A 14,414-nucleotide genomic window follows, 5' to 3' on the forward strand; every position below is an offset into this window, starting at 1 on the left:
ACTTAGCTGTAATACAGGATAGTGTGAACAGGCTGCAAGGAAGCAGAATGGGCCAGGACTCAGATGCAGATGGAATTGCAGGCTTCAGGCAGACAGACCATGTCTGGGACACAGGCACTGAAGATTAAGACCGGCAACTGACAGAATGTAAGGCGGAGTATAAATAGCCAAAAGCAGGAGTATAAAGAGAGACAATCACATGCAGAATGCTGTTCTGACACTCTACACCTGAACCTACCAGGCTGAGACCGGGTCATTACAGTGACTTCTGTGATGTCTTTTAAGATTTGACTTCAGAGTAAAACATTTCCCACATTTTGCACATGAATATAGCTTCTCTCCTGTGTGGATTCTTTCATGTGTAACAAGATATGTTTTTTTAATAAAACATTTTCCACATTCTGCACATGAATATAGCTTCTCTCTTGTGTGAATTCTCTGATGATTTTTAAGATTTGATTTCAGAGTAAAACATTTCCCACATTCTGCACATGAATATGGCTTCTCTCCTGTGTGGATTCTTTCATGTGTAACAAGATGTGTTTTTTTAATAAAACATTTTCCACATTCTGCACATGAATACGGTTTTTCTCCTGTGTGAATTCTCAAATGCTTATCAAGATTTGATCTACTTGAAAAACACTTCCCACATTCTGAGCATGAATGTGGCTTCTCTCCTGTGTGAGTTCTCTCATGAGTATAAAGACTTGATTTCAGAGTAAAACATTTCCCACATTCTGAGCATGAATAAGGCTTCTCTCCTGTGTGAATTCTCTCATGTTTTTCAAGATTTCCCTTCTGAGTAAAACATTTCCCACATTCTGCACATGAATAAGGCTTCTCTCCTGTGTGAGTTCTTTCATGCATAACAAGACTTCCTTTCTGAGTAAAACATTTCCCACATTCTGCACATGAATATGGCTTCTCTCCTGTGTGAGTTCTCTTGTGTGTAACAAGATGACCTAAATCTGTAAAACATTTCCCACATTCTGCACATGAATAAGGATTCTCTCCTGTGTGACTTCTTTCATGTACAACAAGACATGATTTGTAAGCAAAACATTTGCCACATTCTGAACATGAATATGCCTTCACTCCAGTGTGAGTTTTCTGATGAGTTTTTAGACTTGCTTTATCTATAAAACATTTCCCACATTCTGAACATGGATATGGCTTCTCTCCAGTGTGAGTTCTCTCATGTATAACAAGATCTGATTTATTTACAAAACATTTCCCACATTCTGAACAAGAGTATGCCTTCTCTCCTATGTGAATTCTTCTTTTATGTTTAATAACACTTGCTTTCTCAGTAAAACATTTCCCACATTCTGAACATTCATATGGCTTCTTTCCTTTGTGACTTCTTTGATGAGAGGTAAGATTTGACTTAAAGGTAAAGCATTTCCCACATTCTGGACATGAATAAGGCTTCTCTCCAGTGTGAATTCGCAAATGCTGATCATGTTTTGATCTATCTATAAAACATTTCCCACATTCTGCACATGAATATGGCTTCTCTCCAGTGTGAGTTTTCTGATGAGTTTTTAGATAAGCTTCATCTCTAAAACATTTCCCACATTCTAAACATGAATATGGCTTCTCTCCTGTGTGACTTCTCTCATGTTTTTTAAGATTTCCCTTCTGAGTAAAACATTTCCCACATTCTGAACATGAATATTCCTTCTTTCCTGTATGAGTTCTTTCATGTATATAAAGACTCCCCTTCACAGTAAAACATTTCCCACATTCTGCACATGAATATGGCTTCACTCCCGTGTGAGATTTCTGATGAATTTTTAGATGAGCTTTATCTATAAAACATTTCCCACATTCTGAACATGGATAAGGCTTCTCTCCTGTGTGAATTTTCTCATGTACAACAAGATGTGACTTATCTCTAAAGCATTTCCCACATTCTGAACATGAAAACGGCTTCTCTCCTGTGTGAATTCTCTCATGTACAACAAGATGTGACTTATATCTAAAGCATTTCCCACATTCTGAACATGAAAACGGCTTCTCTCCTGTGTGAATTCTCTCATGTACAACAAGATATGACTTATTGCTAAAGCATTTCCCACATTCTGAACATGAATATGGCTTCTCTCCTGTGTGAAATCTCTGGTGGACAGCAAGATGTTCTTTCTTTTTAAAAGATTTCCCACATTCTGAACATGAATATGGCTTCTCTCCTGTGTGAATTCTTCTGTGTACATAAAGATTTGATCTGTATGTAAACTCTTTTCCACACTCCCCACACTGATACATTTCCCCCCCTTTCTTCCTGGTACTTGTGGTCACAATCTGTGATTGGTCTGAAGGTTCCTCATGATTGGGGGGATTATATGATGGATCTGTACTGTGATGTCCTGGATGTACATTAGGGGTAATGAGGTTTTCTCCTGAGGAGCGCTCCATCATATCTTCATCTTCTCCTTTATCACTTACTGATAACATGACGTTTCCCTCAGACATCGCACTGGGATTTTCTGTAGGAGTAAAAATGGATTTAGTGATTTATTTCAAACAACACAGAAGAGAAATCTAAATCCTTCCTATTAGGCTGGAAACACACAAGCAGTATTTGAGGAAGTTTCTTTACCCCAAAGTAAATTCAGCATAAAGAAGTCGCGGTCCTTCCTTTCCTGTACAATAAGCAGAGGATTGCAGTTATGTGCAGATATTGGGACCGCCCACAGTGGGAGGAGCTATTTCTACAAGAGAGAATCCATAGAGCCTATCCACAAAAGAAACCTGACCAGGGAAGAAATAGGAGCAGTGTGAGGAGGTCACCATGACGTACATACCCATGTGGAGATATCAGGGGTTTATGGTGATGAGATAGTCCAGAGAACGATAAAAGTGCCCAAGATTGAGGATAAGTATGAGGTGACGGAAGGGAATACCCATCATATGTCACACATGGAGATGGCAACCCTCTGACCATTTGTTAGATTTTGGGTTCAGATGGCTCCAAAGTCCAAAGATTCTATTTGGGTCAAATAAGATGGTCGCAAACCAGAGCTTAAATTAGCGTGAAATATATGACTTGACAAGGGTTTATATCAGGGGTCGGCAACCCCTGGCATATTTTGCTGGCACGGCAGGCAGCCTGCGACTTTCATGCATTAAATTGAGAGAGAGCGTCCCTTTCAGTGCTTGGCTAGAACTGAAGTGTAGGACACGCCCCCTTCTCTCCCTGCCACCAATCAGAGGTGAGCCTCTCACTGCACAGGATAAGGGCTCCCTGGACCTGCTGCTACACGTGAGGAGGAGCTCCTGCCGTCTGCAGCCCTGGGGAGGAGAGGAAGCTCCAGGGAGCAAAGTGAACGCAAACAACACCAGGTACGTGTGTGTTACTAACTATACTTATTAATGTCAGGCATTTGGGGTTATTACTTTAGTTTTAGTAACTCCATGTGTCTCACATTAATAGCAGTTAACCCCATCATGCCCCTCACATTAACCCCCATATGTCTCACATATCAGTAGCCCTTATGTAAAGCACACAGGGGGTTAATGTGAGGGACATAATAGGCTTAACTGCTATTAATATGAGGTACATGGAGTTACTAAACTGTAACACACATGACCAGACTATCTACAACTGCGGATATAAGTACAGACCTATACATGTCAATAGACCTGTATATACAGCCATTCTTTTTGTGGCTGTGTATCTGGGCCAAATTGAAGAGCTGAAAATTATAGAGTAGGTCCTCTATCTGTCCTATACATCCCCTATATCTGTCCTATACATACCCTCTATCTGTCCTATACATTCCCTCTATCTGTCCTATACATTCCTTATATCTGTCCTATACGTACCCCATATCTGTCCTATACATACCCTCTATCTGTCCTATACATTCCCTCTATCTGTCCTATACATTCCTTATATCTGTCCTATACGTACCCTACATCTGTCCTATACATACCCCATATCTGTCCTATACATCCCCTATATCTGTCCTATACATACCCCATATCTGTCCTATACATCCCCTATATCTGTCCTATACATACCCTCTATCTGTCCTATACATACCCTCTATCTGTCCTATACATTCCCTCTATCTGTCCTATACATTCCTTATATCTGTCCTATACGTACCCTACATCTGTCCTATACATACCCCATATCTGTCCTATACATCCCCTATATCTGTCCTATACATACCCCATATCTGTCCTATACATCCCCTATATCTGTCCTATACATACCCTCTATCTGTCCTATACATACCCTCTATCTGTCCTATACATCCCCTATATCTGTCCTATACGTACCCTCTATCTGTCCTATACATTCCTTATATCTTTCCTATACATCCCCTATATCTGTCCTATACATCCCTTATATCTGTCCTCTACATCCCCTATATCTGTCTGCATTTGTGGCCCTGTGAATTCATTTATAACATATAGGTCAGTGAAAACCACATGCGTGCCATTTGTATACAGCAGGCCTAAGGCTGAGGTCCCACGTTGCAGAAACGCAGAGTTTTGTTGCAGATTTTGCTGCGGTTTATTTCAACCAAAGCTAAAAATGGCTTCAGAAGGAATGGGAAATATATAGGAAGCTTCTTATACGTCTCCCTTCTGCTCAATCCACTCCTGGCTTAGGCTCAGAAAAACACAGCAAAATATGCAACAAAAAAAGCTGCGTTTCCACAACGTGGGGGCCCCGGCCTTAGGCTAAAGCCCCACATTGCAGAAGCAAAGCTTTTTTGTGTTGCAGATTTTTTTTTTTTTTTAGCCAAAGCCAGGAGTGGATTGAGCAGAAAATCGAAGTATAAGAAGCTTCCTAGACATTTCCTATTTCCCATTCGTTTTGTAGTCATTTTTGCCTTTGATGGGAAAAAAAAATCAGTGTTTTTGCAATGTGGGGCATCATCCTTAGTGGGCGTCTATTGGGGGGTAACACTGTGTACCCAGGTGCAACTAAAGCCAAGTCAGTTTCTGGGCACCAGTCACTTTGGGGTAACTGTGACATTGATTAAGTCCTGCCCGGGGTTTTGCTATTACTGCACTGCCAGGAATGAAAAGAGACAGAATTTAATTTACATGTCACTGAGGGCGGGGTCACATCTGCGCCCGGTCTCTTCGTTGCAGGTTTCCGATTCCTGCCCGAGAAACTGGACAGGAGACAGAAACCGGCAGTCACTTTTCAAACCCAATCACTTGAATAGATTTGCAAAGTGTCCGCCCGGGATCGTCGTCTTCCTCTCTGCAGCAAAACAGTTTTTTTTATTTTTTACTGGACACAAAGTTGGACATGCAGGACTTTGTGACCGGTTAAAAAAAAAACGCTTTCGCCGCAGAGACCAGAAGATGCTCCTGGGTGGACACTGACTGCCGAGCTTCTGTCTCCTGTCCAGTTTCTCAGGCAGAAGACGGGAACCCATAAAGCTGGGACTGGACGCAGGTGTGAACCCGCCCTTACAGAAAACTAAAGTTACTGACGGCCGGGGACTAGATGCAGCACCCATCGAACATTGTGTGTCTCCCCTACAGGTGTTACCTCACTCTGCTCCCAGTCACATACATTATCACTAAGTGTGGGCTACACATGAACTCATATTGCTTTTAATGGAAAATCACATTTGTATCCAGGCAAATAGCTGTAAGCGCATGTGGCAGAGAGCGCAGTATGACAGAACCCCTAGGTCTGTGTTAGATGACTTTAGTTCGGTGTCGTCAGCCTTACAATTATTGTCCGGCACTCCGAGGACCTCATCTTTGATTTTTTTAATTTAAATCGACACGCTGAACAAAAAAGGTTGCCTACCCCTGGTTTATATAGTCCTGATAGTGTCATACACTATGTATTATAGATATATATAGTCCTAGGAGCCCTGACAGTGTCATACACTATGTATTATAGATATATATAGTCCTAGGAGCCCTGACAGTGTCATACACTATGTATTATAGATATATATATAGTCCTAGGAGCCCTGACAGTGTCATACACTATGGATTATAGATATATATAGTCCTAGGAGCCCTCACAGTGTCATACACTATGTAATATATATATATATATATATATATATATATATATATATATATATATATATATTGTCACGGAGCAAAGGTATACGTCTTCCTCCGGATGGTCTTTTGAATCAACACGGACGCAAGAGGTCGGGAGACAACAGCAATTTATTGTAATCCACAAAGTTAGTAGCCGGCGGCGGTCACATCAACCGTAATAACAATAAGTCCACAGAAGTCACAATCCAATGATAGCTTTGGCTCCTTGGTCCTGTAACTAAATCCTGGCTCTCTGCAGAGCTGTGCACAGGCCGGCTAACACATACTAACTGCTAGCTACAACTATATACTAAGACTGTTACACCTATATCTGTGGGTGGGAAGGGCTGAGTCACAGATCCTTCCCCCCTCACCTATACCAAGGAGAGCAGACTCCCTGTCTACTATGGACAATGCACCGTCCAACATCTTCTTGGAGACACTGATCAGATTATCTCCACCCATTGTCCTCACTGGTCCTCACTAGTTAGAGGTATTTGCATACAATGTGCTAACACACTAGACCCGAATCAGCCAACTACACATTGATGTATATAACAGGTTAGAGGATACATTCCACATGAAATATATATTACACATTGCCTATAGTATAGACTCTAAACATCCCGTGACAACCCCTCCCCCTCTCAAAACATGTGCATGACACAATTGGCCTACACAGGTAAATTGGGGAATGCACATCAGTCTCTATAGCTCATATGTCCTCCTGCCGGGATAACCCATCTGCGTTCTGGTGTTGGCTCCCTCGGCGGTACTGAATGGTAAAGTTGTAGGGTTGAAGGGCTGGCATCTGGCAGAAAATCCGGTCGATCCATGTTGGCTTCTCCCTGAGCTTGGCTTCGGGTCACTGCTCCCACAAAGTGGCACTGTAGATTTCCAACATCGTTGCCTAACAGAACATCGGCCGGCAGCCCGCTCATCACACCAATTGTGCATCGTTTTGGTCCATAACCATAGTCGAGTTCCACGGTAGCTTTAGGAATACGTTTCCGAGTACCTCCTGCCAACTCGATAGAAAGGCCAGGGCCCTCCTCTAGGGCCTCGGGTCGAACCACTCGGGGGTCCGCTACCGTTAGGAAAGCTCCCGAGTCCCGGAATCCAACAACTGTTCGGCCATCCAGTAGGACCTCCTGCAAGTGCTTCCGCTGAAGGTTTGCGGGATGTGTGGCGGAAGGCTGAATCCCATAGACCCCTGGAGGTGGAACAGATGGGTCATTCATGGAGTCATCTGGAAATGGGGCCAAACTTTCAGTCCTAGGGGTGGTTCCCAGGTAGTGAATAGGCCGGGATGCCACGGTGGCCCGTGCCCCCATGTTAACAGGGCAACTAGCTTGCAAATGTCCAGGCCGCCCGCACCCAAAACATCTGCGCTCTAGCATTCTTCCAGTAGGTCGTTGTCTAGGGACAGGGTTGTTCATAGCTGGAGGCCGATGGGCTGGGGCAGGGGTAGAGGGGGAATTGTAATCCTGAGGCCGGGCACGAAAGGTGGGTGGCTGGCTGAAGGGTGTCTGGCGGACTGTGGTAGTTTTCAGCTCCTCTGCAAACAACCTCTTCCACTGCGGCTTGATGGTCAGGCCCTCATCTGCAAGGGAAGCAGCTTGCTCCACTGTGGCTGGGTTCCGTTCCAGCACCCACTCACGGATCTCAGCGGGGCACTGGGAAAAGAACTGTTCCTTAAGTATGACTTGGAGGATCTTATCGACTGTGACAGCCCCCTCTCCTTCTAGCCAGCGCTTGCATGCTTGCTTCAACTTGTGGGCGAACATGTGGAAGGAGCTTCCCCCATTGTAAGACAAAGAGCGGAACTGAACTCGGTAGGTCTCTGGAGTGACTGCATAATACTTCTGCACCGCTCTTTTAATGGCCTCATAGTCCCGCTGATCACTAGGGTCCATGGCTCTGAGAGCTTCCGCAGCCCCATCTCGTAGGTGCCCCACCAGATACCGGACCCAATCCTTCTCTGGGACTTCCATCAGGCGGCACTGGTGTTCGAAGTCCTGAAAATATCCATCAACATCCCCAGCCGCTTCATCAAAGGTCTTGAAGTGTTTATGGGAGACATATGGTGGTTCTCTCACTGTTGGGCTGGGGGTCGACGTTTGATTATAATTCCGCGTAGTTATCTCAGCCATTCGCATTTCATGCGCCATTCTTTCCTTTTCATGCGCCATTCTCTGTTCCTCCTTCTCCGTTTCCTGAGCCCTCTGTAATGCTCTACTCCTTTGCTCTGCAGTTGCTTCTAGCCCCAGCACTGCCAATTCCTCCTCATACAAAACAACCCATCTGCTCTTTTGGGTCTGTACCTGCCACTCCCGTATCTCTACTGTCTCGTGGGGGCAGCCCTCCTCATGGTCGCTTTGCAGGGTCATCTCCTCCAGTGCCTCGATCAGTTGATCTTTCGTTCTTCCCTGGTAACTCAGGTTTCGTTCCTGGGCCCTTACTTGTAGACTTGCCATAGTCCAGTTCCTGTATTCTGAGGTTGTGGCTCCATTAATCGCTGGGCTGCTGTAGTCCATCTCGCTGTCCGCTGTTGATCCCACCGCTGTCAACCAGTTGTCACGGAGCAAAGGTATACGTCTTCCTCCGGATGGTCTTTTGAATCAACACGGACGCAAGAGGTCGGGAGACAACAGCAATTTATTGTAATCCACAAAGTTAGTAGCCGGCGGCGGTCACATCAACCGTAATAACAATAAGTCCACAGAAGTCACAATCCAATGATAGCTTTGGCTCCTTGGTCCTGTAACTAAATCCTGGCTCTCTGCAGAGCTGTGCACAGGCCGGCTAACACATACTAACTGCTAGCTATATACTATATACTAAGACTGTTACATCCTATATCTGTGGGTGGGAAGGGCTGAGTCACAGATCCTTCCCCCCTCACCTATACCAAGGAGAGCAGACTCCCTGTCTACTATGGACAATGCACCGTCCAACATCTTCTTGGAGACACTGATCAGATTATCTCCACCCATTGTCCTCACTAGTTAGAGGTATTTGCATACAATGTGCTAACACACTAGACCCTAATCAGCCAACTACACATTGATGTATACAACAGGTTAGAGAATACATTCCACATGAAATATATATTACACATTGCCTATAGTACAGACTCTAACCATCCCGTGACATATATATATATATATATATATAGTCCTAGGAGCCCTGACAGTGTCATACACTATGTATTATATATATAGTCCTAAGAGCCCTGACAGTGTCATACAGTTTGCAAAAGGAGGATGTACTAAATATTAATATCACTTTTCTGTTGAGGTGCCCATATTTTTGAATCGGTCAAATTTTGGTTTAATGCATATTGCGCATTTTCTGTTAGTACAATAAACCTCATTTCAATCCTGAAATATTACTGTGTCCATCAGTTATTAGATATATCAAACTGAAATGGCTGCTGCAAACACCAAAATATTTAGAACTAAAAATGATTAAGATTAATAGGGGTGCCCAAACTTTTTCATAGGACTGTATATAGTCCTAGGAGCCCTGACAGTGTCATACACTATGTATTATAGATATATATAGTCCTAGGAGCCCTGACAGTGTCATACACTATGTATTATAGATATATATAGTCCTAGGAGCCCCGACAGTGTCATACACAATGTATTATAGATATATATATAGTCCTAGGAGTCCCGACAGTGTCATACACTATGTATTATAGATATATACAGTCCTAGGAGCCCTGACAGTGTCATACACTATGTATTATAGATATATATAGTCCTAGGAGCCCTGACAGTGCTATACACTATGTATTATAGATATATAGTCCTAGGACCCCCGACAGTGTCATACACTATGCATTATAGACATATATAGTCCTAGGAGTCCTGACAGTGTCATACACTATGTATTATAGATATATATAGTCCTAGGAGCCCTGACAGTGTCATACACTATGTATTATAGATATATATAGTCCTAGGAGTCCCGACAGTGTCATACACTATGTATTATAGATATATACAGTCCTAGGAGCTCTGACAGTGTCATACACTATGTATTATAGATATATATAGTTCTAGGAGTCCCGACAGTGTCATACACTATGTATTATAGATATATATATAGTCCTAGGAGCCCTGACAGTGTCATACACTTTGTATTATAGATATATATAGTCCTAGGAGTCCTGACAGTGTCATACACTGTGTATTATAGATATATAGTCCTAGGAGTCCTGACAGTGTCATACACTATGTATTATAGATATATATAGTCCTAGGAGCCCTGACAGTGTCGTACACTATGTATTATAGATATATATAGTCCTAGGAGTCCTGACAGTGTCATACACTATGTATTATAGATATATATAGTCTTAAGAGCCCTGACAGTGTCATACACTATGTATTATAGATATATATAGTCCTAGGAGCCCTGACAGTGTCATACACTATGTATTATAGATATATATAGTCCTAGGAGCCCTGACAGTGTCATACACTATGTATTATACATATATATAGTCCTAGGAGCCCTGACAGTGTCATACACTATGTATTATACATATATATAGTCCTAGGAGTCCTGACAGTGTCATACACTATGTATTATAGATATATATAGTCCTAGGAGCCCTGACAGTGTCATACACTGTGTATAATAGATATATATAGTCCTAGGAGCCCTGACAGTGTCATACACTATGTATTATAGATATATATAGTCCTTGGGGTCCTGACAGTGTCATACACTATGTATTATAGATATATATAGTCCTAGGAGCCCTGACAGTGTCATACACTGTGTATAATAGATATATATAGTCCTAGGAGCCCTGACAGTGTCATACGCTATGTATTATAGATATATATAGTCCTAGGAGCCCTGACAGTGTCGTACACTATGTATTATAGATATATATAGTCCTAGGAGTCCTGACAGTGTCATACACTATGTATTATAGATATATATAGTCTTAAGAGCCCTGACAGTGTCATACACTATGTATTATAGATATATATAGTCCTAGGAGCCCTCACAGTGTCATACACTATGTATTATAGATATATATAGTCCTAGGAGCCCTGACAGTGTCATACACTATGTATTATACATATATATAGTCCTAGGAGCCCTGACAGTGTCATACACTATGTATTATACATATATATAGTCCTAGGAGTCCTGACAGTGTCATACACTATGTATTATAGATATATATAGTCCTAGGAGCCCTGACAGTGTCATACACTGTGTATAATAGATATATATAGTCCTAGGAGCCCTGACAGTGTCATACACTATGTATTATAGATATATATAGTCCTTGGGGTCCTGACAGTGTCATACACTATGTAATATATATATATATATATATATATATATATATATATATATATATATATATATAGTCCTAGGAGTCCTGACAGTGTCAGACACTATGTATTATAGATATATATAGTCCTAGGAGTCCTGACAGTGTCTTACACTATGTATTATAGATATATATAGTCCTAGGAGCCCTGACAGTGTCATACACTATGTATTATAGATATATATAGTCCTAGGAGTCCTGACAGTGTCATTCACTATGTATTACAGATATATATTCCTAGGAGCCCTGACAGTGTCATACACTATGTATTATAGATATATATATAGTCCTAGGAGTCCTGACAGTGTCATACACTATGTATTATAGATATATAGTCCTAGGAGCCCTGACAGTGTCATACACTATGTATTATAGATATATATATAGTCCTAGGAGCCCTGACAGTGTCATTCACTATGTATTACAGATATATAGTCCTAGGAGCCCTGACAGTGTCATACACTATGTATTATAGATATATATAGTCCTAGGAGCCCTGACAGTGTCATACACTATGTATTATAGATATATATAGTCCTAGGAGCCCTGACAGTGTCATACACTATGTATTATAGATATATATAGTCCTAGGAGTCCTGACAGTGTCATACACTATGTATTATAGATATATATAGTCCTAGGAGCCCTGACAGTGTCATTCACTATGTATTACAGATATATAGTCCTAGGAGCCCTGACAGTGTCATACACTATGTATTATAGATATATATAGTCCTAGGAGCCCTGACAGTGTCATACACTATGTATTATAGATATATATAGTCCTAGGAGCCCTGACAGTGTCATACACTATGTATTATAGATATATATAGTCCTAGGAGCCCTGACAGTGTCATACACTATGTATTATAGATATATATAGTCCTAGGAGCCCTGACAGTGTCATACACTATGTATTATAGATATATATAGTCCTAGGAGTCCTGACAGTGTCATACACTATGTATTATAGATATATATAGTCCTAGGAGCCCTGACAGTGTCATACACTATGTATTATAGATATATATAGTCCTAGGAGCCCTGACAGTGTCATACACTATGTATTATAGATATATATATAGTCCTAGAGAGGAGGTGCCGGGGTCTGTCCTGACACTGTGAGACAGTATTGTGCTATTTTATGGTTGATTCATATGGCTGGTAGTAAGCCCCTCGTACAGTTAGTATTTAATGTTAGTTATCGCCCAGACGAGCAGGATTTTGTTTCATACTGTTTTTGCCTGAAGTTAAGGATTTTATTTTGCTCATTTCTGTGCCTGTCCCTTTAATAAACCAGTTTGCTGCAGTTTTGTGTCCCTCTCTGACTGGCTGAGCCTGCACCATTACTGTTACTGAGCAACTTCCCCCGCCACATCATAATAATAATAATAATAATAATAATAATAATAAATAATACATACATTTTATTTATATAAAACCAAACCTAGCACATAAGAGGGAAAAACTAAATATAGTTTTGAGACATAGTGTGTTCCCAGAGTAGGGTCCTACATCCAAAATCGTGTCTATACCACAAACTAATAGAGAAAAAACAAAGAAATAGGTATACAGACACTCAGAATAGTAAGGTCAGAAATAGAGGTGACTGTCATTACACAAACAAAACTTTATGAGCCGTCACCAGTCGTGTCCTGTAACATGTGGATGGAGCTTGGACATATAGAGTTATCCTGAGATGACATCATATCATGTGGGGTAGTGTGGGGGCGGGGACAGAGGAGGGTTAAAATTTAGGGATTCTAGTTGCAGTACGGAAGGGTTGACATTAGGAATTGTGATCAGCCTGTCTGATAAGATGTGTCTTTAGTTTGCGTTTGTAACTGTAGAATGGGAGTTACTCTGATTGTCCGGGGTAGAGCATTCCAGAGAAGTGGTGCAGCTCGGGAGAAGTCTTGTATACGAGCGGGGGAGGTTCTGATAATAGAGGATGGAAGTGTTAGGTCATTGAGTGAGCGGAGAGCGCGGGTTGGGCGGTAGACAGAGATGAGAGAGGAGATGTAGGGAGGTGCGGCATTATGGAGAGCCTTGTGGAGGAGGGGGAGACCTTTATATTTTATTCTATAATGAATAGGCAGCCGCTGTAGTGACCGGCACAGACCGGAGGCCTCGCTGTAGTGACCGGCACAGACCGGAGGCCTCGCTGTAGTGACCGGCACAGACCGGAGGCCTCGCTGTAGTGACCGGCACAGACCGGAGGCATCGCTGTAGTGAGCGGCACAGACCGGAGGCCTCGCTGTAGTGAGCGGCACAGACCGGAGGCCTCGCTGTAGTGAGCGGCACAGACCTGAGGCCTCGCTGTAGTGAGCGGCACAGACCGGAGGCCTCGCTGTAGTGAGCGGCACAGACCGGAGGCCTCGCTGTAGTGAGCGGCACAGACCGGAGGCATCGCTGTAGTGAGCGGCACAGACCGGAGGCCTCGCTGTAGTGAGCGGCACAGACCGGAGGCCTCGCTGTAGTGAGCGGCACAGACCGGAGGCCTCGCTGTAGTGAGCGGCACAGACCTGAGGCCTCGCTGTAGTGAGCGGCACAGACCTGAGGCCTCGCTGTAGTGAGCGGCACAGACCCGAGGCCTCGCTGTAGTGAGCGGCACAGACCCGAGGCCTCGCTGTAGTGAGCGGCACAGACCCGAGGCCTCGCTGTAGTGAGCGGCACAGACCCGAGGCCTCGCTGTAGTGAGCGGCACAGACCCGAGGCCTCGCTGTAGTGAGCGGCACAGACCCGAGGCCTCGCTGTAGTGAGCGGCACAGACCCGAGGCCTCGCTGTAGTGAGCGGCACGGACCCGAGGCCTCGCTGTAGTGAGCGGCACGGACCCGAGGCCTCGCTGTAGTGAGCGGCACAGACCCGAGGCCTCGCTGTAGTGAGCGGCACGGACTGGAGGCCTCGCTGTAGCGTCTAGCCTGATAGATGAGCCGCTGCATTCAGAATAGATTGTAGGGGGGAGAGTTTAGTGAGGGGAAGACGGATTAGTAAGGAGTTACAGTA

At 43.3% G+C, this 14,414-nt stretch overlaps 1 protein-coding gene across 1 annotated transcript; it reads right to left on the bottom strand.

Annotated features, from left to right (window-relative positions):
- Positions 1 to 238: 238 nt before the first annotated feature.
- LOC142187020 (uncharacterized) lies at positions 239 to 2,487 on the bottom strand (the record flags this gene model as incomplete). Its single annotated transcript, XM_075261429.1, has 1 exon — positions 239 to 2,487. A coding segment is annotated over exon 1 (2,237 nt), but the record flags the coding sequence as incomplete, so codon positions are not given.
- Positions 2,488 to 14,414: the final 11,927 nt, after the last annotated feature.

Source organism: Leptodactylus fuscus, unplaced genomic scaffold, assembly GCF_031893055.1.
Source record: "Leptodactylus fuscus isolate aLepFus1 unplaced genomic scaffold, aLepFus1.hap2 HAP2_SCAFFOLD_1304, whole genome shotgun sequence".
NCBI lineage: Eukaryota > Metazoa > Chordata > Amphibia > Anura > Leptodactylidae > Leptodactylus > Leptodactylus fuscus.